This window comes from Musca domestica, unplaced genomic scaffold (genome assembly GCF_030504385.1).
Source record: "Musca domestica strain aabys unplaced genomic scaffold, Musca_domestica.polishedcontigs.V.1.1 27, whole genome shotgun sequence".
Lineage (NCBI taxonomy): Eukaryota > Metazoa > Arthropoda > Insecta > Diptera > Muscidae > Musca > Musca domestica.
Window position 1 is genome coordinate 7403155 of NW_026712286.1, and position 27542 is coordinate 7430696.

Genomic DNA, 27542 nt, shown 5'->3' on the forward strand with positions numbered 1-27542 from the left:
GGATTTGAAAAGGAAAACTTAAGGACATCATATTTTCCAAAATTTACAAAACAAAGAGTGATTAACAAATTGTAGTCCCTTCTCTTCGAAGCCCATCCCACCCTTGTACGCATCATGCCAAATATCTCAGTGACCACCCCCGCCTCCCTGATGGCCGCCGCCACCTGGTCAGCCATGGTGGCCCAAAAACCCAATGTCTCCGATATGGCATATCACAGCTATAACCACACAACGTTGATGCACCACGAACCGGGTCATCACCATCCGGTGCTAGATCTAATGCCGGCGAGCCATACCACCACCTCCGAACCAGCCATCCAGGCACCCCGAGAACGTGATGACCTCATAGAAAATAATTTCGTGCAGATATTCTTCTGCATCCTCTACACAACCGTCTTCATTTTGGGGGTCTTTGGCAATGTCCTGGTCTGCTATGTGGTGCTGCGAAATCGAGCCATGCAAACGGTCACGAATATCTTCATCACGAATTTGGCTTTGTCCGATATTTTGTTGTGCATCCTGGCTGTGCCTTTTACACCGCTCTACACCTTCATGGGCAGGTGGGCCTTTGGCCGAACGCTATGCCACCTGGTCTCCTTCGCCCAGGGTTGCAGCATCTATATCTCCACACTCACCCTGACCTCCATTGCCATTGACCGGTATTTTGTCATCATCTATCCGTTTCATCCGCGCATGAAAATGTCCACCTGCATAGCCATTGTGATAAGTATCTGGGTCATATCGCTGCTGGCCACCCTACCCTATGGCATGTACGTGAAGGTGGTCAATGACTATGGCAATATGACGGAGGAGGGAATGGGCCTAAATGCCACCCAATTTAATTTCAATGCCTCCTCTTCTTCGGCGGCGGCGGCGGCATCTGTGCCCCTAAATGCCTCCTATGCCCCACAGCGGAACTATGATGCCTACATGCAAATTGTCTCCTCCAGCTCAACAATATCCGAGGCAGAGGTGGCCAGCAGTTCCATCAGCTACTGCGAGGAAGACTGGCCCACGGAGCGATATCGCAAGGTCTTCGGCTCGGTCACCACAATTCTGCAATTCGTATTGCCTTTCATCATCATTTCCATCTGCTATATCTGGATATCCTTTAAGCTGAATGCCCGGGCCAAGGCCAAGCCCGGCTCCAAGTCATCGCGCAAAGAGGAGGCCGATCGGGATCGCAAGAAACGCACCAATCGCATGCTTATAGCCATGGTGGGGGTGTTTGGCCTCTCCTGGCTGCCGCTAAATGTGGTCAACATTTTTGACGACTTCTATGAGAAATCGAATGAATGGCGTTTCTATACCCTGTTCTTCTTTGTGGCCCATTCCATTGCCATGTCCTCCACGTGTTACAACCCCTTCCTCTATGCCTGGCTAAATGAGAATTTCCGCAAGGAATTCAAACATGTACTGCCCTGTTTCAATCCCTCCAACAACAACATCATCAACATCACCCGAGGCTACAATCGTTCCGATCGCAACACCTGCGGCCCCCGGCTGCATCATGGTAATGGAGGTGCCGCCACCCGAGGTAGTAGTCTGGAAAACGATGAACACGACGATGGTAATGCCATAACCCAGGACACCACCCTAACCACCAAGGATAAGTTGTTAATCATACCGCGAGAACCCACCTATGGCAATGGCCACAATGCCCTCTCCCCGTGCCTGGATCGTGGTGTCAATGTGGCACTGGTCCAGTGCAGCAAACAGGTGGAAATCCTGCTGAATGATAATGACATACGGAATCATCGTTACGATGACTTCGACAACGAGTCGTGTGAGGAACAAACGATTGAGATGCGTTTCAACGAAACACCCTTCATCAGTTCGGACAACAATACCCAGATCAGTATTATGGAGACAAGTACCAGCTGTGAGGCTGAGCGCAGTGGCGGTGGCAGCAGTGAGCGCATGCAGCGAAGTAACTGAGGAAGGGTGAGTTAAAGAAAATACCTTTGAAAATGGCACTGAATAAAAATTCTTCAGCCGAAGAGTTTTTCCTATAGAAAATTTGTTCTCAGGCCCCTGAGAACAGTTTTTTCTATACAAAAAAATTTCTCAGGTACCAGAAAAAAATTTCTCAGGTTTTTCGATAGAAAAAAATTAGGCCCCTGAGAACAGTTTTTCAATAAAAAAAAAATTCTCAGTTCTCTGAGAACAGTTTTTTCCGTAGAAAAAAATTTTCAAGTCGCTGAGAACCGTTTTTTAATTAAAAACAATTCTCTGGTTTCTGAGAACATTTTTTTCTATAGAAATTGCAGGACCTTGAGAAAAATTGTTCCGATAGAAAAAAATCTCAGGTATCTGAGAAAAGTTTTTTTCGATAGAAAAAATTTCTCAGATCCCTGTAAGGAGTTTTTTTCGAAAGAAAATTGTTTTCTTAGGTCCCTGAGAAGAGTTTTTTTCTATAGAAATTTTTTTTCGGGTAGCTGAGAAGAGTTTTCTCAAGTCCCTCAGAATAGTTCTTTGTAACGCAAAAAATTTCCTCCGGACCATGAGAAGAGTTCTTCCTATAGAAAAAAATGTATCATGTCCCTGAGGTAGGTTTTCTTTTTTTTTTCAATATAAAAAATTCCTAAGGTCCCTAAGAAGAGATTTTTCTAAAGAAAATTTTCTCTCAGGTACCTGAGAACAGATTTTTTCTGTAGAAAAAATTTTCTCAATTCCTACAGAACAGATTTTTCTATAGAAAAAATATCCTCAGGTCCCTGATGTGGGTTTTTTTCTATAGAAAATTTTTTCTCAGGTCCCTGAGAAGAGTTTTTTTCTATAGAAAATTTTTTCTCAGGTCCCTGAGAAGAGTTTTTTTCTATAGAAAATTTTTTCTCAGGTCCCTGAGAAGAGTTTTTTTCTATAGAAAATTTTTTCTCAGGTCCCTGAGAAGAGTTTTTTCTATAGAAAGTTTTTTCTCAGGTCCCTGAGAAGAGTTTTTTCTATAGAAAGTTTTTTCTCAGGTCCCTGAGAAGAGTTTTTTCTATAGAAAAATTTTTCTCAGGTCCCTGAGAAGAGTTTTTTCTATAGAAAATTTTTTCTCAGGTCCCTGAGAAGAGTTTTTTCTATAGAAAAAATTTCCTCAGGTCCCTGAGGTGTGTTTTTTCTATAGAAAATTTTTTCTCAGATCCCTGAGAAGAGTTTTTTCTATAGAAATTTTTTTCTCAGGTCCCTGAGAAGAGTTCTTTCTTTAGAAAATTTTTTCTCAGGTCCCTGAGAAGAGTTTTTTCTATAGAAAATTTTTTCTCAGGTCCCTGAGAAGAGTTCTTTCTTTAGAAAATTTTTTCTCAGGTCCCTGAGAAGATTTTTTTCTATAGAAAATTATTTCTCAGGTCCCTGAGAAGATTTTTTTCTATAGACAATTTTTTCTGAGTTCACTGAGAAGAGTTTTTTCTATAGAAAATTTTTTCTCAGGTCCCTGAGTTGAGTTTTTTCTTTAGCAAAAAATTTCCTCAGGTCCCTGAGGTGGGTTTTTTTTATAAAAAAATTTTTGCAGTTCCTAAATTGGGGTTTTTCTGTAGATGTATGTAGATTATGTATTCCTCATGTATTTTCCGAACTTTTCCTTAACATTTTTTTTTCGGAAAACTTTGCCCTTTCATTTGTCAAAGGTCATTGTGGATTTTTCTGTTCAAAACTATTTGCTGTAAATTAGAAAAATAACAATACCATAACAAAAAAGTTTTTGTTAAAAGTAAAACAAAAGCTTGAAAAATCTGCGAAAATGACCTTCTTTTGCAATTTGAAAATATCTCCTGAAATAAAACCCAAGAGATGGGGAGGATGGATTGAATCAATCCTCCCACAAGTCCTTAGAGATTTGCTGGCAACCACCGCAACTGCAGTCCCCAAACAACTAATGTTGAATTTTTCAGTTCATTGTTGATGCTGTAAAACCCAGCTCACGTTGCATGGGAAAAAGTTTCCACCTCTCCCTCTTTTCTATCGTCTCTCTTGTTGGGTAATATCAAACCATGGTAGGTACTTTGCAGTTGCTTAAAAATGCAGCTGCATTTGATGGCGTTTTATGCAAACGTGATCGAAATTTAAGCGAACTTTAAGCACTCTCAAATTACTAATGCTGCTCTTGTAGCGGCCTCTGCCACCGCTGCTGCCGCTTTGTTGCAACAAGTTTTAAGGACCTGCTAGGAGCATGCCAAAAATGCCACAATGTGGCAAGTAGATTGCATAAATGTGTTGTGTATCGGTGGTGGGTGGCAAGGCTAGGAGGGTTATATCCTTCCCCTCTCCTCCCCTTTCCAACCCTCTCTCTCCCTCTCACTCTCTCGTTCTCTGTGAAGATAGTAGATCCGAAATTGTATACATTTTTCGTTACAGCTGCAAATGAAATATGAAGCAATAATAAATCACATTTTTCTGTTAGGAGGGGGGGGGGGGGTGGTGGGGTGGGAAGAGGAGATCCTTGTTGTAGCAAATGTAAAATTCCACAGTAGTTATGGCTTTTCAGATAAATATTTGTTTACTTTTTTTTGTATATCCTTTTTTCTCATCTCTCTCCCCGTATATCATAGCCAGTATCTTGTATATATGTATTGGTGTAGCCCATACAAAAATCAGTGATGAACTTTTATTATCTGAAATAGTCTTCCAACCACCATCTATGTGTGTGTAGGACTCATATGTCCTAGTTTATGATGGAAGATCCATGCCTGGCCACAATATTCCAATTTATGAAAACCTTTTCAAAGCTTTCATAATGGCAACTTGTTTTTTTTATGGGTTACGAGAAATAACTTCATTTCGATGTGGCCACAGAAATCTCATCCGAACCACTCATGACAAATGTGTAAGTGTGTGTGTGAGTGAGTGTTGAAATAGTACCGGATGTTAAGTGATTTTGTTACGGCAACAACAAAACGCAATATCAACATCGGAAGCAACAAATTCTCCTGCTTCTTCTTTTTCGTTTCAGCACAAGTGATTGATAACAGCAGTCGGAAGCGAGTAACACATAAAAATGATTGCATTTTAGCTCGCAACAAAATATGGCTTGGAGAGAGGGAGTGAGCGAGCTTCCTACCTCCTGCCACCATTCCTTTGCTATGCTGGCTGGTTGGTTAAGTATTTTCCGTTCATTCGTGCATTCAGTTCGCACTTACCGGAATGAAATACTGTGGTTTCGGGCACCAAACACTCAACTTAAGGGGGAGGTATAGCAGAAAACAAAAAACGACAAAAATTCCCTTAGTTTTTATTTTCATTTTAATTGAAAAACTTTTAGGAACTCTTTCCTAGACACACGAAACTTAAACGACCCAAAAAGGTATTGGATGGGGGGGTTAAAATGGCACAAAGAAATATGTGTGTTCATTAAGTTCTTTCCGGTGGGGAAACGGAATAAAATGAAATATGGCTGGCAAATAAATGCAATATAAAATCTAAGAAAATAAGTTCGGAAAATATTTCTAAGAGAAGATTTTATGAGAAACCTTTTCTACGGAAAAACTCACCTCAGAGTGCTGGGGACATTTTTTCTATAGAAAAGAACTCGCCTTTCGGGACCTTAGAACTCTTTTTTATAGAAAAACTGTCCTCAGGGACCTGAGGATTTTTTTCTATAGAAAAAACTGTTCTCAGGGACCTGAGGACATATAGAAAAAACTGTTATCAGGGAACTGAGAAAAATTTTTCTATAGAAAAAACCCTTCTCAGTGAACTGAGAAAATTTTTTCTCAGTAAACTGAGAAAATTTTTTCTATAGAAAAAACTCTTCTCAGTGAGCTGTGAAAAATTTTTCTATAGAAAAAACTGTTCTCAAGGACCTGAGACAAATTTTTCTATAGAAAAAACTCTTCTCAGTGAACTAAGAACATTTTTTCTATAGAAAAAACTCTTCTCAGGAACCTGAGAAAATATTTTCTATAGAAAAAACTCTTCTCAGGAACCTGAGAAAATTTTTTCTATAGAAAAAACGATTCTCAGGGACCTAAGAAATTTTTTTCTATAGAAAAAACTATTTTCAGGGACCTGAGAATTTTTTTTCTATAGAAACAGCTATTCTCAGGGACCTGAGAAATTTTTTTCTCTAGCAAAAAACTGTTCTCAGCGACATGAGAAAATTTTTTTACAGAAAAAACTCTTCTCAGAGACCTGAGAAAAAATTTCCTATAGAAAAAACTTTTCTCAGGGACCTAAGGAAACCTTTTCTAAGGAAACAACTGAGATCAGTGAACTGAAAAGATTTTTTCTATGAAATAACTCTTCTCAGGGATCTGAGAAAATGTTTTCTACAGAAAAAAATCTGCTCAGGAACCTGAGAAATTTTTTTCTATAGAAAAAACTCTGCTCAGGAACTTGAGAAATTTTTTTCTATGGAAAAAACTCTTCTCAGGGGTCTGAGAATTTTTTTCTATAGAAAAAAACTCTTCTCAGGGACCTGAGAAAAAATTTTCTATAGAAAAAACCCACCTCAGGGACCTGAGAAATTTTTTTTCTATAGAAAAAACTCTTCTCAGGGACCTGAGAATTTTTTTTTTCTATAGAAAAAACTCTGCTCAGTGAACTGAGAAAAATTTTTCTATAGAAAAAACTCTTCTCAGTGAACTGAGAAAAATTTTTCTATAGAAAAAACTCTTCTCAGTGAACTGAGAAAAATTTTTCTATAGAAAAAACTCTTCTCAGGGAACTGAGAAAATTTTTTATAGATAAAACTCTTCTCAGGGACCTGAGAAAAATTTTTCTATAGAAAAAACTCTTCTCAGGGACCTGAGAAAAAATTTTCTATAGAAAATCCTGTTCTCAGGGGCTTGAGAAAAAAATTTTCTATAGAAAATCCTGTTCTCAGTGGCCTGAGAAAAAATTTTCTATAGAAAATCCTGTTCTCAGGGGCCTGAGAAAAAATTTTCTATAGAAAATCCTGTTCTCAGGGGCCTGAGAAAAAATTTTCTATAGAAAATCCTGTTCTCGGGGCCTGAGAAAAAATTTTCTATAGAAAATCCTGTTCTCAGGGGTCTGAGAAAAAATTTTCTATAGAAAATCCTGTTCTCAGGGGCCTGAGAAAAAATTTTCTATAGAAATCCTGTTCTCAGGGGCCTGAGAAAAAATTTTCTATAGAAAATCCTGTTCTCAGGGGCCTGAGAAAAAATTTTCTATAGAAAATCCTGTTCTCAGGGGCTTGAGAAAAAAATTTTCTATAGAAAATCCTGTTCTCAGTGGCCTGAGAAAAAATTTTCTATAGAAAATCCTGTTCTCAGGGGCCTGAGAAAAAATTTTCTATAGAAAATCCTGTTCTCAGGGGCCTGAGAAAAAATTTTCTATAGAAAATCCTGTTCTCAGGGGCCTGAGAAAAAATTTTCTATAGAAAATCCTGTTCTCAGGGGCCTGAGAAAAAATTTTCTATAGAAAATCCTGTTCTCAGGGGCCTGAGAAAAAATTTTCTATAGAAAATCCTGTTCTCAGAAAATAGAAAAAAAAACTCTTCTCATGGGTCTGAGAATTTTTTTCTATAGAAAAAAACTGCTCTCAGGGGTCTGAGAATTTTTTTTCTTTAGAAAAACTCTTTTTCTCGATGGACCTGAGAAAATATCTGCTCATATGTTTTTGTGTTTTTCTCTTTTCTTCTCCTCCCACTCCGACCTTTCCATATCCATTTCGTAATCGTTTTGTGCCGTTTCCATGCATTCTTTGATATACTCGTTTGCTTTTTTAATTTATTTCTTCTGTTGTTGCCAGAGCTACTTTATTGCTGACGATTTATGTTGCCAAAGGATCTTTCATTCCGTCATGTTTTTGTTGTTATTGTGTTTGTTGTTCTTTGTCTTATCTTTGCTTCTTCGGTAGTCTTTCCGAGCAAAACATTAGAAGTTAAAACATCTTCTTCAAAGAGCGGCAGCAGCTGCTACTGCTTTTTTCATTTGATTGGTTTTCACTGGTACTATGTTGCACAAGAGTGTCCTTATCAGGGTATGTTGGAGACAGGGACGTAGTTGGGAATCTTTGACGAGGTGGGGCCAATGGTTAAGACTTCAAGAAAAATTGAGGTGTTTTTGTATAAATGTATGGCTTTGTCTTGCTGTTATGTGAAGCAATAAATTTTCTTAAAAGGAAAATTGTTAAGCAGAGGCGTAGCCTTAATTTTTTAAGGGGGTTAATTGTTGAATATGCAAACATGAATATTTAGAAATAAGGAATTTGTCTTGTTTTTATGTTTAATAAAACATTTATTTATCTGCTTATACTCAACCAGAGACGTAGTTGTAATTTTAGTGAGAGGGACTGAAGGGAAGGATGTCAGTTTTTTTAGGCAACCCAAGAAGTTCCTACATTTCTTTCATATTGATTTTTTCAAAATATTAATCCCCCTCCTCTCCCCCCCTCCATCCATGAATTACATGGAAAATGAAGTGCAAATACGAAAGATTTATGGCATTCATTTAACACTTAAAGCTTACGTGCAGTCATTTTCATGAGCTTCTTTTTTTAATATCCTTCTCAAAGGATATTTCAAAATAGCTGTTTTACTTTGAGCGGGATCTTTGTGAGGAAGGTGAAAATTATGTTTTTCCGTTTTAATAGTTTCGAATGGTAGGTTGGGGTACTAGCTTACATTGTCGGCGAAATTCAAACCAATATCTGGAGGATAATCATCTTAATGTGATTTCAAAGTGGAAAGTGTTTTTCACGTCCAGCTCATTTGAGAAAGAGGATTTATATGAGATATTATTTCGCACGAGGAAAAAACGTGAGGATTTGTTAATGGACCTTATCATACTTAGACGTTTATTACAAAATCATGGTCGTCCTTGCCAATGTCCTTAGCGATGAGTGAGGTGAAAACACCCTCCATTTACTGCAGGTAATTTCAGTGTTTATTTTTTATTTTCTTTAATTTCTTCTTCCCTTTTTATCCTTTGGAAAATGAAACGCATCCTTGCTAATATTTCAAAGAAATGATTTTTCTAAATTATTTCCGAGGCTCAGGAAATTCTAAACGACAATCTTGGAAACTCGTTGCGCATAAAACAATTTATTCTCCTCCTTTAGTTTTGCAAAACTTTTCCATTCAATTCAGGGGATTTTTTTCCGCAACAAATTAAAAAAAAACAGAATCCTTTGAATAGTTTTGCATGAATTCCATAGAAAACTGAGTAAATAAATACCCATTCATGGCATGAACAAGTCAATTTTCCTGAAAAAAAAAGAAAATGCAAAAGAGAAAAACAAGTTTTCCGGCAAACTTATTTTCCTTGGCAAAAATGTTTTGCAAATTGTTGCAGGATTCAAATTCAGCATCCTGATGATTTTTTCCCAGCTCTTACACTTTGAAGTTTTTTTGTTAAACTGCAAAAATCGCAAAAAACCAAGCTATTTTGTTGAAATAATCATGCATACAGCAGTTAAGGATAATCTGAGAAAAAGTTTACAAAATTTGTTTCAGCACTGCAGCATGACAAGGACCATCAGCTGAGGATGATGGCCATGATGAAGTTACCTTTTAACAGTATCGAACTTACTCCATTTTTAAATAAAGTTTGCAACACTTTCTAAAATGTGTGTGTGTGAGAGTTCTGCATGCATGTCCTGGCATTGCACATGCATTCATGTGTAACTTGAAGAAGTTTGTTTGCCAAAAATTCAATTGAATAACTTGAAAATTTCAGGGATTACAAAGATTTTTGTTGGATAAATTAAAAAGCAGGAGTGGAAATAAAAAGACGTATCAGGAGAAAAATTTTTTCCTGGAAAAAATAATCAGGCCTTTGAGTAGATTTTTTATATGGAAGAAAATCTTTCAGGTCACTGAGGTGAGTTTTTTCTGTAGAAAAAAATCCTCAGGACTCTGAGGTCAGTTTTTTCTATAAAAAAAATTCTTTCTATAGAAAAAAGCCTCAGATCCTTGAGGGAAGTTTTTTTCTACAGAAAAAAAACTCATTAGGTCCCTAAGGCGAGTTTTTCCTATAAAGAAAACTCCTCTGGACCCTGAGGTGGGTTTTTTCTATAGAAAAAACTGACCTCAGAGTCCTGAGGATTTTTTCTATAGAAAAATTTTCCTCAGGTCACTGATGTGGGTTTTTTTCATAGAAAAAATTTCCTCAGGTCCCTGAGGTGGGTTTTTCTATAGAAAAAATTTCCTCAGGTCCCTGAGGTGGGTTTTTCTATAGAAAAAATTTCCTCAGGTCCCTGAGGTGGGTTTTTCTATAGAAAAAATTTCCTCAGGTCCCTGAGGTGGGTTTTTTCTATAGAAAAAATTTCCTCAGGTCCCTGAGGTGGGTTTTTTCTATAGAAAAAATTTCCTCAGGTCCCTGAGGTGGGTTTTTTCTATAGAAAAAATTTCCTCAGGTCCCTGAGGTGGGTTTTTTCTATAGAAAAAATTTCCTCAGGTCCCTGAGGTGGGTTTTTTCTATAGAAAAAATTTCCTCAGGTCCCTGAGGTGGGTTTTTTCTATAGAAAAAATTTCCTCAGGTCCCTGAGGTGGGTTTTTTCTATAGAAAAAATTTCCTCAGGTCCCTGAGGTGGGTTTTTTCTATAGAAAAAATTTCCTCAGGTCCCTGAGGTGGGTTTTTTTCTATAGAAAAAAATTCCTCAGGTCCCTGAGGTGGGTTTTTTTTATAGAAAAAAATTCCTCAGGTCCTGAGGTGGGTTTTTTCTACCTCAGGTCCCTGAGGTGGTCTTTTTCTATAAAAAAAATTCCTCAGGTCCCTGAGGTGGGTTTTTTCTATAGAAAAAATTTCCTCAGGTCCCTGAGGTGGGTTTTTTCTATAGAAAAAATTTCCTCAGGTCCCTGAGGTGGGTTTTTTCTATAGAAAAATTTCCTCAGGTCCCTGAGGTGGGTTTTTTCTATAGAAAAAATTTCCTCAGGTCCCTGAGGTGGGTTTTTTCTATAGAAAAAATTTCCTCAGGTCCCTGAGGTGGGTTTTTTCTATAGAAAAAATTTCCTCAGGTCCCTGAGGTGGGTTTTTTCTATAGAAAAAATTTCCTCAGGTCCCTGAGGTGGGTTTTTTCTATAGAAAAAATTTCCTCAGGTCCCTGAGGTGGGTTTTTTTCTATAGAAAAAATTTCCTCAGGTCCCTGAGGTGGGTTTTTTTCTATAGAAAAAAATTCCTCAGGTCCCTGAGGTGGGTTTTTTTATAGAAAAAAATTCCTAAGGTCCCTGAGGTGGGTTTTTTTTTATATAAAAAAATTCCTCAGGTCCCTGAGGTGGGTTTTTTCTATAGAAAAAAATTCCTCAGGTCCCTGAGGTGGGTTTTTTCTATAGAAAAAAATTCCTCAGGTCCCTGAGGTGGGTTTTTTCTATAGAAAAAAATTCCTCAGGTCCCTGAGGTGGGTTTTTTCTATAGAAAAAATTTCCTCAGGTCCCTGAGGTGGGTTTTTTCTATAGAAAAAATTTCCTCAGGTCCCTGAGGTGGGTTTTTTCTATAGAAAAAATTTCCTCAGGTCCCTGAGGTGGGTTTTTTCTATAGAAAAAATTTCCTCAGGTCCCTGAGGTGGGTTTTTTTTATAGAAAAAAATTCCTAAGGTCCCTGAGGTGGGTTTTTTTTTATATAAAAAAATTCCTCAGGTCCCTGAGGTGGGTTTTTTCTATAGAAAAAATTTCCTCAGGTCCCTGAGTTGGGTTTTTTCTATAGAAAAAATTTCCTCAGGTCCCTGAGTTGGGTTTTTTCTATAGAAAAAATTTCCTCAGGTCCCTGAGGTGGGTTTTTTCTATAAAAAAAATTCCCTCAGTTCCCTGAGTTGGGTTTTTTCTATTGAAACAATTTCCTCAGGTCCCTGAGGTGGGTTTTTTCTATTGAAAAAATTTCCTCAGGACCCTGATGTGGGTTTTTTCTATAGAAAAAATTTCCTCAGGTCCCTGAAGTGGGTTTTTTCTATAGAAAAAAATTCGTCAGGTCCCTGAGGTGGGTTTTTTCTATAGAAAAAAATTCCTCAGGTCTCTGAGGTGGGTTTTTTCTATAGAAAAAAATTCCTCAGGTCCCTGAGGTGGGTTTTTTCTATAGAAAAAATTTCCTCAGGTCCCTGAGGTGGGCTTTTTCTATAGAAAAAATTTCCTCTGGTCCCTGAGGTGGGTTTTTTCTATAGAAAAAATTTCCTCAGGTCCCTGAGGTGGGTTTTTTCTATAGAAAAAATTTCCTCAGGTCCCTGAAGTGGGTTTTTTCTATAGAAAAAATTTCCTCAGGTCCCTGAGGTGGGCTTTTTCTATAGAAAAAATTTCCTCAGGACCCTGAGGTGGGCTTTTTCTATAGAAAAAAATTCCTCAGGTCCCTGAGGTGGGTTTTTTCTATTGAAAAAATTTCCTCAGGACCCTGATGTGGGTTTTTTCTATAGAAAAAATTTCCTCAGGTCCCTGAAGTGGGTTTTTTCTATAGAAAAAAATTCGTCAGGTCCCTGAGGTGGGTTTTTTCTATAGAAAAAAATTCCTCAGGTCTCTGAGGTGGGTTTTTTCTATAGAAAAAAATTCCTCAGGTCCCTGAGGTGGGTTTTTTCTATAGAAAAAATTTCCTCAGGTCCCTGAGGTGGGCTTTTTCTATAGAAAAAATTTCCTCTGGTCCCTGAGGTGGGTTTTTTCTATAGAAAAAATTTCCTCAGGTCCCTGAAGTGGGTTTTTTCTATAGAAAAAATTTCCTCAGGTCCCTGAGGTGGGCTTTTTCTATAGAAAAAATTTCCTCAGGACCCTGAGGTGGGCTTTTTCTATAGAAAAAAATTCCTCAGTTCCCTGAGGTGGGTTTTTTCTATAGAAAAAATTTCCTCAGGTCCCTGAGGTGGGCTTTTTCTATAGAAAAAAATTCCTCAGGTCGTTGAGGTGGGTTTTTTCTATAGAAAAAATTTCCTCAGGTCCCTGAGGTGGGCTTTTTCTATAGAAAAAATTTCCTCAGGACCCTGATGTGGGTTTTTTCTATAGAAAAAATTTCCTCAGGTCCCTGAAGTGGGTTTTTTCTATAGAAAAAAATTCGTCAGGTCCCTGAGGTGGGTTTTTTCTATAGAAAAAAATTCCTCAGGTCCCTGAGGTGGGTTTTTTCTATAGAAAAAAATTCCTCAGGTCTCTGAGGTGGGTTTTTTCTATAGAAAAAAATTCCTCAGGTCCCTGAGGTGGGTTTTTTCTATAGAAAAAATTTCCTCAGGTCCCTGAGGTGGGCTTTTTCTATAGAAAAAATTTCCTCAGGTCCCTGAGGTGGGTTTTTTCTATAGAAAAAGCCCACCTCAGGGACCTGAGGTGGGTTTTTTCTATAGAAAAAATTTCCTCAGGTCCCTGAGGTGGGTTTTTTCTATAGAAAAAATTTCCTCAGGTCCCTGAGGTGGGTTTTTTCTATAGAAAAAATTTCCTCAGGTCCCTGAGGTGGGTTTTTTCTATAGAAAAAATTTCTTTAGGTCCCTGAGGTGGGTTTTTTCTATAGAAAAAATTTCTTCAGGTCCCTGAGGTGGGTTTTTTCTATAGAAAAAATTTCCTCAGGTCCCTGAGGTGGGTTTTTTCTATAGAAAAAATTTCCTCAAGTCCCTGAGGTGGGTTTTTTCTATAGAAAAAATTTCCTCAGGTCCCTGAGGTGGATTTTTTCTATAGAAAAAATTTCCTCAGGTCCCTGAGGTGGATTTTTTCTATAGAAAAAATTTCCTCAGGTCCCTGAGGTGGATTTTTTCTATAGAAAAAATTTCCTCAGGTCCCTGAGGTGGGTTTTTTTCTATAGAAAAAATTCCCTCAGTTCCCTGAATTTGGTTTTTTTCTATAAAAAAAATTCCCTCAGTTCCCTGAGTTGGGTTTTTTCTATTGAAACAATTCCCTCAGGTCCCTGAGGTGGGTTTTTTCTATTGAAAAAATTTCCTCAGGACCCTGATGTGGGTTTTTTCTATTGAAAAAAATTTCCTCAGGTCCCTGAGGTGGGTTTTTTCTATAGAAAAAATTTCCTCAGGTCCCTGAAGTGGGTTTTTTCTATAGAAAAAATTCGTCAGGTCCCTGAGGTGGGTTTTTTCTATAGAAAAAATTCCTCAGGTCTCTGAGGTGGGTTTTTTCTATAGAAAAAAATTCCTCAGGTCCCTGAGGTGGGTTTTTTCTATAGAAAAAATTTCCTCAGGTCCCTGAGGTGGGCTTTTTCTATAGAAAAAATTTCCTCAGGTCCCTGAGGTGGGTTTTTTCTATAGAAAAAATTTCCTCTGGTCCCTGAGGTGGGTTTTTTCTATAGAAAAAATTTCCTCAGGTCCCTGAGGTGGGTTTTTTCTATAGAAAAAATTTCCTCAAGTCCCTGAGGTGGGTTTTTTCTATAGAAAAAATTTCCTCAGGTCCCTGAGGTGGGTTTTTTCTATAGAAAAAATTTCTTTAGGTCCCTGAGGTGGGTTTTTTCTATAGAAAAAATTTCTTCAGGTCCCTGAGGTGGGTTTTTTCTATAGAAAAAATTTCCTCAGGTCCCTGAGGTGGGTTTTTTCTATAGAAAAAATTTCCTCAAGTCCCTGAGGTGGGTTTTTTCTATAGAAAAAATTTCCTCAGGTCACTGAGGTGGATTTTTTCTATAGAAAAAATTTCCTCAGGTCCCTGAGGTGGATTTTTTCTATAGAAAAAATTTCCTCAGGTCCCTGAAGTGGGTTTTTTCCTCAGGTCCCTGAGGTGGATTTTTTCTATAGAAAAAATTTCCTCAGGTCCCTGTGGTGAACTTTTCTGTAGAAAAAATTTTTCAGGTGAAGACACGTTTTCCTATGGAAAAAATGTCCCGGAGCCACTTTTTCCATCAAAAAAATTCCTTGAGTTCAGATATGTTTAGTTATTCCCATTGTCCCCCAAATTAATTGGATTCAACCAAAATATTCAAAAAATTCTTAAAAATGACCAACTTATTCGGCTGCATATTTCATTAGCCACGCAAGAAAGCTCTGTTCTAAAAATAACCGGGACTCACAAAATTCTTGAAACTAACTCAAATTTTCAAATGTCATTGCCAGTCTGCCTGTGGCCTTGCGCCAAGGCATTTTGCATAGCATATGCTTATTAAACAGGGTCATAACCAGGCTAATGAAATTCTCCGCAAATTGAATTAAATAACTTAGAAAATAATTTAATAAAAACAAAAAAAAAAAAAAGAAAACAATTTTCTTTCATATTCTGTGAAAAATTGCTGAAAAGATATTAAAACTAAGAAAAAATGAAAACAAAATTTTCCAAAAGAGAGTTAATTGAAACCTTTTTGTCTGTGGGTGTGCTGGCGTATGTGTGATGACAGAGAAGCGGTTCTTTTAACAACCCAGCCATAAAGCTGACAATAAATAACATTGCTAGCCAACCATCCGACTAGGCAGCCAACCAGCCAGTCATCCATCCAGCCACATCCTTGAGTGTAAAATGATTCATCTATGCTTTATTATGACATTGAGTGTCTCTCAGACGTCTTGCTTCCCCCCATCCGCCACATTATCCCGATTTCCCCCACAACCATGGCATCATCACTTCCCTATTATCTTTTTTCCAGTTTTTCCTGTTACCGTTGTTGTTGTTGTTGTTTTTTGATGGTCCCTAAATTACAAAGTAATTGCTTTTTTGTGCGGTTTCCCAAAGTAAACACATTATCACAGATTATTTTTCATGGAACCAAGAGCAACCAAAAATAACGCGCCATCAAAATTGTCCCACCAAAAGCGGCAATAACAACAGCCAACAATGAAAAATAATAATAACAACAGTCCTACTCGTGTTTTGTGGGTGAGGGTAAGGCTGGGGTTGAGGGGAGCAATACTCTTTGCTGTCTCGCGCAACGCCATCATAAATAACACTTGACAACGGAATTACACTTGACGGAAATTAGAACACAGTGGCAGACATGTTTTTCAAAGAGAAAAAATCTTCTGGAAAAACCTAACCTCAGCACTTTTTCTATAGAAAAAACTCACTTCAGACACCTGAGAGAATTTTTTCTTAAGGAAAAACTCACCTCAGGTACCTGAGGCACCTGAGGAAAAAACACACCTCTGGGAGCTGAGTAAATTTTTTCTATAGAAAAAACACACCTCAGGGAACTGAGAAGATTTTTTTCTATAGAAAAAACCCCAACTCAGGGATCAGAGGATTTTTTCTGTAGAAAAAACCCCAACTCAGGGATCAGAGGAATTTTTTTTTCTGTAGAAAAAAAACCAACTCAGGGACCAGAGGAAATTTTTTCTATAGAAAAAACCCACCTCAGGGACCTGAGGAAATTTTTTCTATAGAAAAAAAACACCTCAGGGACCTGAGGAAATTTTTTCTATAGAAAAAACCCACCTCAAGGACCTGAGGAAATTTTTTCTATAGAAAAAACCCACCTCAGGGACCTGAGGAATTTTTTTCTATAGAAAAAACCCACCTCAGGGACCTGAGGAAATTTTTTCTATAGAAAAAACCCACCTCAGGGACCTGAGGAAATTTTTTCTATAGAAAAAACCCACCTCAGGGACCTGAGGAAATTTTTTCTATAGAAAAAACCCACCTCAGGGACCTGAGGAAATTTTTTCTATAGAAAAAACCCACCACAGGGACCTGAGGAAATTTTTTCTATAGAAAAAACCCACCTCAGGGACCTGAGGAAATTTTTTCTATAGAAAAAACCCACCTCAGGGACCTGAGGAAATTTTTTCTATAGAAAAAACCCACCTCAGGGACCTGAGGAAATTTTTTCTGTAGAAAAAACCCACCCCAGGGACCTGAGGAAATTTTTTCTATAGAAAAAACCCACCTCAGGGACCTGAGGAAATTTTTTCTATAGAAAAAACCCACCTCATGGACCTGAGGAAATTTTTTCTATAGAAAAAACCCACCTCAGGGACCTGAGGAAATTTTTTCTATAGAAAAAACCCACCTCAGGGACCTGAGGAAATTTTTTCTATAGAAAAAACCCACCTCAGGGACCTGAGGAAATTTTTTCTATAGAAAAAACCCACCTCAGGGACCTGAGGAAATTTTTTCTATAGAAAAAACCCACCTCAGGGACCTGAGGAAATTTTTTCTATAGAAAAATCTATCCTCAGGGATCTGAGGAAAATTTTTCTATGGAAAAATCTATCCTCAGGGATCTGAGGAAAATTTTTCTATGGAAAAATCTATCCTCAGGGATCTGAGGAAAATTTTTCTATAGAAAAATCTATCCTCAGGGATCTGAGGAAAATTTTTCTATAGAAAAATCTATCCTCAGGGATCTGAGGAAAATTTTTCTATAGAAAAATCTATCCTCAGGGTCTGAGGAAAATTTTTCTATAGAAAAATCTATCCTCAGCGATCTGAGGAAAATTTTTCTATAGAAAAATCTATCCTCAGGGATCTGAGGAAAATTTTTCTATAGAAAAATCTATCCTCAGGAATCTGAGGAAAATTTTTCTATAGAAAAATCTATCCTCAGGGATCTGAGGAAAATTTTTCTATAGAAAAAACCCACCTCAGAGACCTGAGGAATTTTTTTCTATAGAAAAAAACCCACCTCAGGGACCTGAGGAATTTTTTTCTATAGAAAAAAAACCCACCTCAGGGACCTGAGGAATTTTTTTCTATTGAAAAAACCCACCTCAGGGACTTGAGAAATGTTTTTCTTGCGATTTTGATATTTGTCTCCCACTGTATGCCATTACCAAAAATTTCTAAGGCCTCCTTAACCCATTACTGATGTCCCTAGACCAGAACGAAATGACAACAACGATTATAATAACAATTTTCATAATTTTTTCTTCGTACAAGGACAGCCAACAAACCATAAACCAAATAAGAATCTACAAAGCCTCCTCCAGCTATGGGCTGTAGATGGCAGAGACTTGCCAAAAACTCAGGCAGTAGGCATTTTTTTAATGATGTCTTTATAAGGCAGCTTCATATTCGAAAAAAAAACTGTGTTAGGGAAAATGAAATAAAATAGAACAACAAAGGAAAGTGTTGTGCGGCAAATTGGGCAACTCATACATGTATGAGTTTCCGCGGAAAAATAATTGGAATAAAAAAGAGAATTATTCTCTCCTCACATGAAGTGATGGTGATTTATTGAAATTCTTGAGGAATTTAATAAAATTGCGTAATGGGATTTTTAAAGACAAAGTGAATATTTTCTTTTATAATTAAACTGGAAGTGAAATGTTTTAGAGCCCATAATTCAAGGGTTTTATGAACGGGAAAGAGGTTCATAAAAATATTTCCCCCTAAAACACATATGTTTCTATGTGGATAAGAAGGGTATATTCGCCTTAAAAAATTCATTCCTTCCATTTCTTGCGACTGCCTTTAAAAACTCAAGATAAGAAATAAGACGCAGAAAATTATTTAATCCCCAAACGATGTCCGTATTTGCCCTCTTCTGGCTTCCTAGAATAGAGGATGCCCCATAGGCAAATATAAATTTTTTATACTCATATAAATGTATGTATGTATGTGTATAGATGTCTATGTGTACATTCATATTTCATTTATTATGTGACATAATAAACAACTATAACATTGTGTGTGTGTGTGTGTGACATGCCTTGTGAAATTTGCCATTTGAATTCATTTTTATCTTCCCTTCGTTCATTTCTTCTTTATGTCCTTTTTGTTAATGGGCATTTCATTTTTCATGAGTTTTTTTTTTGTCGGTAGTTTTCCAGGATTTTCCAACATCAGGCATGACAAGAAAAGTTGTCCAGCATTTGTTGTCCTTTGGAGGAGAAGTTATACCCATTCCAACTAGGATCTCGTTAAGGCTATCCCCCGGGGAAAATAGTCTAGTCGGAGTGTCATTCATATATTTTTTTTTGAAAAATGAAACCATAATTAGGAGTGATGTATTCGAATCCAGAAATGTACAATTCTAGTGGGCAAAAAAAAAACAGAAATTTCCAAAGGGATTAGTATAATTTTTCATAAGAATTAGTTCCAGTCAGTTGGTGTTTTATTTTTTTTTAACAAAATGATGAACTATTCAAAACAACTCATATTTGGGGGGAGGGGGACAGGGATGCTCTTAAACACATATTTAAAAAATATATAAAACATTCTTAAAAATAATCTAAAAAATTGCATAAAAAGTTAATATTTAAAATGTCGTTGAAAATTCTTGTTTTAAAAAATCTCATTAAAATATTCTTAAAATCTTCATGCTTGAAAAAATTTCCTTAAGAATCCTCGTCCTTGGAAATATTCTTAAAAAACCAAACCTTTACAAATAATCTTAAAAATCAACGCCCATAAAAACTACCTTAAAGATACACGTGCTTAAAATGTTATCTTAAACTAACTTCCTTAAACGAAATCCTAGAAATCGACGTCCTCCAAGAATGAGCATTACAATCGACGTCCTTAGAAACATTTTTAAAACTTTAGGTCCTTAAAATATTTGTTAAAGTCCCGATCTTAAAAACTATCCCTAAAATCCAAGTCCTTTAAATGTTCTTAAAAATGCGTGTCCTTAAAAATATTAAATATATTTAAAAAAAATTAAAGATCCACATTCGCAAACACAGTCTTACTGAATGAAGAAAAATTACGTTCTTGAAAATGTACTTAAAAATCTATGTCCTTGAAAAATACTTGAAAACTAAAAATTTTCCTATAAAAACGTTCTTGTAAATATTTCTAAAAATCTATGTCCTTAATCGTCTTTAAACTCCAAAAAAAAAATCACATGCCAAAAATATTCCCAAAAATCCAAGCCAGAAGTTTCCATAAAATATTCTAAACAATCCATGTCCCCACAAATAATCTTAATAATCCATGTTAAAATGTCCTTTAAAAATACTTTTACAATTTCACGTTAGTAGTCTACGGATCCTGAAAATATTTTAAGAAGACCCTTAAAAAATATTGTTAAAAAAAATATTAGATTCTGACGATCCTTAAAAATATATTTGTTAATATCCGAGTCTGAAGATCCTCAAAATTTTTTTAAAGTACACTTTAAGTCCTGAAGATCCTAAAATTCCTTTATATGTACTTGAAAATATTTTAAAAAAAAAAAATCAACTAGAAGGTCCTTGATTTTTTTACATCTAAAGTTAATGGGCCTGAAATGAAATTTACATCTTAAGTCCTGAAGATCTATAAATTCACTTTTTTTTAAATCACTCCTGGAAGTCCTTGAAAACATTTTTAAAAAAATCTGCATTAAAGAAAGTTCATTGATTTTTGTTTACATCTCAGAAGGTTGAAAGTTGTTTGAATGAATGTCGTCAAATTTTATTAATTTTTTTATTTGCCGCATTTAATGATCTGGAACTCCTTAAAGTTTAGTTCCTTAATGCTTACGTTTGAATGGCCTGAAGATACTTTAAATATTATTTTTTGAAAGTTACACCTTAAGTCCCAAAGGTCGCTAAAATCTCTGTTTTAAATTCACACTCAAGGTCCTGAAGGTCCTTAAAATATTTTAAAAAAATCTACATTAAAGGGCCTCAAAGTCATTGATATCTTTAATCTAAGTTTCAGGGCCTGACGGTCTTCGAATTTCTTTTAATACTAGTCTGAAAATACTTTTCAGATGCACTCTAAAGGTAAAAAGTCCGGAAGGTCCTTGAAAAATATATCCACGTGTAAACCACTACGGACCATTGTAAAAAATTAGAAACAATATTCTTAAATCCACACTTTAAGGACGACATGTCCATAAAAAATCCGTTCTCTAAAAAATTCCCGATGATGCGCATGAAGATCCTTGCAAAAAAAAATACATTTATTAACGTTTAAGGGGCTTAAAGTCCTTGCATTTTTTGGGTCCTTGCATTTAAAATTTCAAACGTCCTTCAAGAAGTATTTTTTAAAAATCCAAGTTAAAAGAGTGACAGGTCCTTTAGGAAATATTCTTTAAAAATCACAGAAAACATTACTTTAAGAATCGTCGTTCAAAGGATGACAGGTCCTTGAAAACTATTATTTAAAAATCCACGTTAAAAACGACAGGTCTTTCAAGATATATTCTTTAAAAATCCCAGTTCAAAGGACGACAGGTCCTTCAATTTTTTTAAATCCATACTGAAAAGCTAGTGATCTTTGGAACAATATTCTTTAAAAATCCACGTCTAAAGGACGACAGGTCATTAAAAAATCCTTAAAAATGCACGTTTTAATAACGACCTTTGAAAAATAAATTTTTTAAATCTACTACTTATGTCAAGAAAGTCCTTGAAATGCATTTTTAACAGACGACAGATTCTAAAAATAAAATAAAAAAAAATAATATAATAAATAAAAATATATTTTTAAAAATTTCCAAAGAAATTTTCCGTAGGACATTTTTTTCCATAAATATAATAATAAAATATAATAGAAAAAATCTCGAGGTTCCTGAGGACGCATTTTCTAATGAAACAATCCATGAAGTTTTTCAGGATACTTTTTTCTATACAGAAAAATCCCTAAGGTTTCTCAGGACACTTTTTCATGTGGAAATAATTGTGAGGTTCCTGAAGCCACATTTTCTATATAAAAAAATCCTAAGGATCCTCAGAGCACTTTTTTCTATAGAAAAAAATTTCTAAGCTTCCTTAGGGACCTTTTTTCTATAGAAAAAATCCAGAGATTTCTCAGGACACATTTTTCTATAGAAGGGCACTTTTTTGTACAGAAAAAAAATTTTGAGGTTCCTCAGTGCACTTTTTTGTGTAGAAAAAAATTCGTGAGGTTCCCAGTATACTTTTTTATATAGAAAAAACTTCGTGAGGTAAAAAAAATCAAATTTTTGCCGAAAATATGTTATTGTCCTTCTATTCCTTTATTTATTGTTTAATAACAAAACATCCAAAATAACAACATATAATTTTGTTATGTCGCGTTTGTTTTTATTTCATAAATATTTAATCCGGCTTAATGTATTTTTAATTGCCGGCCACTACCAACAGCAAAAAAAAAAACTAAACGTCCAGACCACAATATCCTTGTATGCATTGTAATCAATATCCCATGAATAAATATCGAGGCAAACAAGAGCAAAAATATTGTGGAAGGATAAAAAAAAGAAAAAAGGGAGAAAAACTAAAACAAAACTCTCCGTGTCAACAAGTTAAAGTTCGATATTGAAAAAATTAAGGTCCTTGGCAGTCAAATGGCAATGTCACGATAAAACGAAAGGAATGACTCTTCGTGTCCTTTCCTTGGCGTTGTAAAGGTTCACTTTATGCTATGTGAATTTTTTCCTATTATTTTTGCATAATAAATGTTAATAAAATATTGGTTTATGTTTAAAAAAGTTAACAGAGGCCAGAGTCCGGATGGGGGTAGACTTGTCCATAGTTTCCATGTGTTTAGTTTTGTTAATAAGTTTGCCAGCTATGATGTTTGACATTTTTAAGAGGGGAGTATTATAATTGAAGACTTCATAGAAATATGATATCTTCTATGATATGAAGTTTTAAAGGCAGATTCTCTAGCAGGGACAGGCCCCACACACATTGTCCAAAATAAAGATCCCCTGTCCAACCCAGGTGGCTCCCTGACCCTTCCTCTCGTCCATGAATAGACGATATCCTCAGCCCTCACCTCATCGATGAGTAGACGATTTTCTCATCTCTCATCTTGTCTTTGGTTATATACCCTCTTGATATCTATCGGGACTCTATCCAAAGACAAGTTGATAGGTTAGGGAATCGTCTATTCATAGACCAGGTGAGGGGTCAGGATGTCGTCTATTCATAGACGACCTAAAAAGTCAGGGAGATCGGATCATCGGAGATCGGAGAAAACCAAATTCGGCACCTTTTCACCCCTTTAGGCCAACTCTTTAGCTCTTTTGATTCTATTTTCTTTCTGTGGCAGTGTAAGTTCTTGCACTTTTTACAATTTCAATGGCTTTACTCCGAGCTCATTTTTCAATATTTGCCGAATGGAATATTGCGATATGTTAAGCTCAAGAGCCATTTTTCGATCACCGCAACGCGCGCGGCTAGCCTTTTTTGGTCACACAAGCTAGCCTATGTGTGTGTTTCCAGCTGTAATGAAAATAAAAATATAAATTATCTCCAAGACACATGGCCTACTTTTAGGCTGATTATTATTATATTTTTTTCATGTCTCAGCTTATGACACCTGTGTTTGCTGGCGGTTGGCAGCAAATTGATGGTGGTGGAAAGAGCTTTCAGATTTTTCTTTAAAAATATGTGATTTTTTAGAAAAAAAGTTCCTCAGGTCCCTGAGGTGGGTTTTTTCTATAGGAAAAAATTCCTCAGATCCCTGAGGTGGGTTTTTTCTATAGGAAAAAATTCCTCAGGTCCCTGAGGTGGGGTTTTTCTATAGAAAAAAATTCATCAGGTCCCTGAGGTGGGTTTATTCTATAGAAAAAAATTCCTCAGGTCCCTGAGGTGGGTTTTTTCTATAGAAAAAAGTTCCTCAGGTCCCTGAGGTGGGTTTTTTCTATAGAAAAAAATTCCTCAGGTCTCTGAGGTGGGTTTTTTCTATAGAAAAAAAATTCCTCAGGTCTCTGAGGTGGGTTTTTTCTATAAAAAAAATTCCTCAGGTCTCTGAGGTGGGTTTTTTCTATAGAAAAAAATTCCCCAGGTCCCTGAGGTGGGTTTTTTCTAAAGAAAAAAATTCCTCAGGTCCCTGAAGTGGATTTTTTCTATAGAAAAAAAATCCTCCGTTCCCTGAGGTGTATTTTTCTATAGAAAAAAATTCCTCAGGTTCCTGAGGTGGGTTTTTTCTATAGAAAAAAATTCCTCAGGTTCCTGAGGTGGGTTTTTTCTATAGAAAAAAATTCCTCAGGTTCCTGAGGTGGGTTTTTTCTATAGAAAAAAATTCCTCAGGTTCCTGAGGTGGGTTTTTTCTATAAAAAAAATTCCTCAGGACCCTGAGGTTGGTTTTTTCTACAGAAAAAAATTCCTCAGGTCCCTGAGGTGGGTTTTTTCTATAGAAAAAAAATTCCTCAGGTTCTGAGGTGGGAAAATTCTCACCAAAATGCTTTTGTGCGCTTGTAAGCAACATAACGAGGAATAATTTTAACAACTGTCGGACGAGTGGCTTAAAAATGACAGCAGTCTGAAGTAGGTTGTAGTTTTTTCATCTTACCCTATAGGTGGACTCCCTCCAGACCCTTTAAATATTCAATTTGTTTAATCTCGTCAATGGCTAGACACATCCCTCACCTCTCCGGTCAGCTGCAGACAGATCCTCAATCCTAATCCCTCTAAATTTCTATTTGATTTCCTGACTCTTTAATTCTTTCTCTCCCGCCTCTATGACGAAATGGAAAATTTTCCTACTCTTCCGGACATACTTAACCATTCATCCAATATATTTTTTGCATGAGCTGACATCATTTAAGTATTAAAGAGTCTTCTTGTCAAACAGCCATTCATTCACAACCACATGAGGCAAAACTGTTGTGGTTGTGTGTTCGACTTGTTGTTATTGTATTATCTACATCAAAGAAAACATTGACACTACTTGTTAGGGGGAGCGGAGGCATTGCCATTATCATACCCATGAAGTTTATCATTGTTGTTAGTAAAAACTTCATTATCGTTATTGTTATGTGAGCATAACTAGGCATTGTTATTGTTGTTATTGTTATTTTGTTGGATCTACATTTTATGAAACATGAAACAGAAGAATAAAGATTAAACGCCTAAATATAGGCAATGTTATTTTTGATGTGAACAACACATGGCGATAGAGATTAGTTTTGGGGAGGACTTAGTTTGCTTGGCTTTTCTAAAGAGGGGAGAAAAAATGCAACAAAATTAAATGTTAAATTTTTGGTGTGAAATATTGTTAGGATGCACGGAGGAGGAGGGAGGAGGGGTTGTAGTAATGAGTAGGAAAAATGAAATAGCATTTTATTAATAATTTCTGGAATTCTTGTGGCTATTAAAGGTCCTGGAGGATTTTAATTAAAATTTATTTTTTGGTACTTTTTCTTGCCTCTCAAAAACTGTGCGTTTATTTTGGTGTCACCCTGTAAATGTAATCACATGTGCCATGCCATTATTATTAAAGACCACTAACAATTAATTAAAACAGATCTGTCTGTTTTTTTTTCTATTTGGTAAGCCTTCTTTTTGGCCACACATGCCAGCCTTTGTGAGTGTTTCCAGCTGTAATGAGAATAAAAATATAAATTATCTCCAAGACACATGGCCTACTTTTAGGCGGATTATTATTTTCTCTTTAAATGCATGATTTTAGAGGCGTTTGAACGCTTTTTTTCCATGTCTCAGCATAAAACAAATATGTGGAAAGATGGTTCGAGGCATATGATTGGTGAGGGAGGAAACTTTTTTCATAGCAAATAAAATTCCTCAAGTCCCTGAAGTTGGGTTTTTCTACAAAAAATAAATCCTTATACCCCTGAGGACATTTTTTCTATAGAAAAAAATTCCTTAGATCCCTGAGGATAGGTTTTTCTACAGAAAAAAAATCCCTGAGGTGGATTTTTTCTATAGAAAAAAATTCCTCAGGTCCCTGAGGTGGGTTTTTTCTATAGAAAAAATTTCCTCAGGTCCCTGAGGTGGGTTTTTTCTATAGAAAAAATTTCCTCAGGTCCCTGAGGTGGGTTTTTTCTATAGAAAAAATTTCCTCAGGTCCCTGAGGTGGGTTTTTTCTATAGAAAAAATTTCCTCAGGTCCCTGAGGTGGGTTTTTTCTATAGAAAAAATTTCCTCAGGTCCCTGAGGTGGGTTTTTTCTATAGAAAAAATTTCCTCAGGTCCCTGAGGTGGGTTTTTTCTATAGAAAAAATTTCCTCAGGTCCCTGAGGTGGGTTTTTTCTATAGAAAAAATTTCCTCAGGTATCTGAGGTGGGTTTTTTCTATAGAAAAAATTTCCTCAGGTATCTGAGGTGGGTTTTTTCTATAGAAAAAATTTCCTCAGGTCCCTGAGGTGGGTTTTTTCTATAGAAAAAATTTCCTCAGGTCCCTGAGGTGGGTTTTTTCTATAGAAAAAATTTCCTCAGGTCCCTGAGGTGGGTTTTTTCTATAGAAAAAATTTCCTCAGGTCCCTGAGGTGGGTTTTTTCTATAGAAAAAATTTCCTCAGGTCCCTGAGGTGGGTTTTTTCTATAGAAAAAATTTCCTCAGGTCCCTGAGGTGGGTTTTTTCTATAGAAAAAATTTCCTCAGGTCCCTGAGGTGGGTTTTTTCTATAGAAAAAATTTCCTCAGGTCCCTGAGGTGGGTTTTTTCTATAGAAAAAATTTCCTCAGGTCCCTGAGGTGGGTTTTTTCTATAGAAAAAATTTCCTCAGGTCCCTGAGGTGGGTTTTTTCTATAGAAAAAATTTCCTCAGGTCCCTGAGGTGGGTTTTTTCTATAGAAAAAATTTCCTCAGGTATCTGAGGTGGGTTTTTTCTATAGAAAAAATTTCCTCAGGTCCCTGAGATGGGTTTTTTCTATAGAAAAAATTTCCTCAGGTCCCTGAGGTGGGTTTTTTCTATAGAAAAAATTTCCTCAGGTCCCTGAGGTGGGTTTTTTCTATAGAAAAAATTTCCTCAGGTCCCTGAGGTGGGTTTTTTCTATAGAAAAAATTTCCTCAGGTCCCTGAGGTGGGTTTTTTCTATAGAAAAAATTTCCTCAGGTCCCTGAGGTGGGTTTTTTCTATAGAAAAAATTTCCTCAGGTCCCTGAGGTGGGTTTTTTCTATAGAAAAAATTTCCTCAGGTCCCTGAGGTGGGTTTTTTCTATAGAAAAATTTCCTCAGGTCCCTGAGGTGGGTTTTTTCTATAGAAAAAATTTCCTCAGGTCCCTGAGGTGGGTTTTTTCTATAGAAAAAATTTCCTCAGGTCCCTGAGGTGGGTTTTTTCTATAGAAAAAATTTCCTCAGGTCCCTGAGGTGGGTTTTTTCTATAGAAAAAATTTCCTCAGGTCCCTGAGGTGGGTTTTTTCTATAGAAAAAATTTCCTCAGGTCCCTGAGATGGGTTTTTTCTATAGAAAAAAATTTTTGTGGCTTTGAAGTAGATAGTTGTTCTCATCCCATTCCCTTTTTTTCTCTAACCTATCATAATTTTTTTAATTATGTTTCCATTATTTCTTCCTTCTATTTTCAGATTATTGAGACGCATTTTTAAGAAGCAGAAAAAAATGCGTTGAAATCAGAAGGATGGCAGCTGCAGGATAAAATCACAAGATAACACCCCACCCCCTTAACGCCATAAATCTCAAGAAAATTATTTGTATTTTTTCACAAAGCAAAAACAAACTAAACTGTAAAAGTAGAAACTGAAAAAAAGAAGAGGAGAATGAAGACCAGCCACATAATATAATAAGGAAATCCATAAGTAAAAGTAAAATTAAAAAAAGAAAAATTCTTTAGATACCAAACAAGGAGAAAAAAATAATAAACTTTATAAATAAATAGCAACGAATATAAAGAGAATAATTAATGAGTAAAATACATAAAAAATTAAATTTAAAAAATAATTAAAAATTAAAATAATGTTAAAATAAAATAAAAAAATAATTAGAGTTTAAGTCTATAGTTTTGTACTGTTTATCATAGAATTGTTATATGTTACAAACAAAAGTTATTGTAAATATATAAAAAATAAATAAAATTATTATAAGGCCAATTAAAAAATAAAATATATATAAAATATATAAATAATTTTTAAGAAAATGTGAAACGAAATTTCACACAAACATTCAATAAAATGAAAAAAGAAATGAACTATCAGTACCTAAAAGTATGCAATATAATGTAGTTTATTGAGCCCC

The 27542-nt window shown here is 36.0% G+C and overlaps 1 protein-coding gene across 1 annotated transcript; it reads left to right on the plus strand.

Moving 5' to 3' along the window:
* LOC101898027 (neuropeptide Y receptor type 6) lies at window positions 1-27188 on the plus strand. Its single transcript, XM_059124206.1, has 2 exons — window positions 1-1944; window positions 26876-27188. Exon 1 carries the CDS (start codon window positions 115-117, stop codon window positions 1936-1938), a length of 1824 nt encoding a protein of 607 aa, XP_058980189.1. The 5' UTR covers window positions 1-114; the 3' UTR covers window positions 1939-1944; window positions 26876-27188.
* Window positions 27189-27542: the final 354 nt, after the last annotated feature.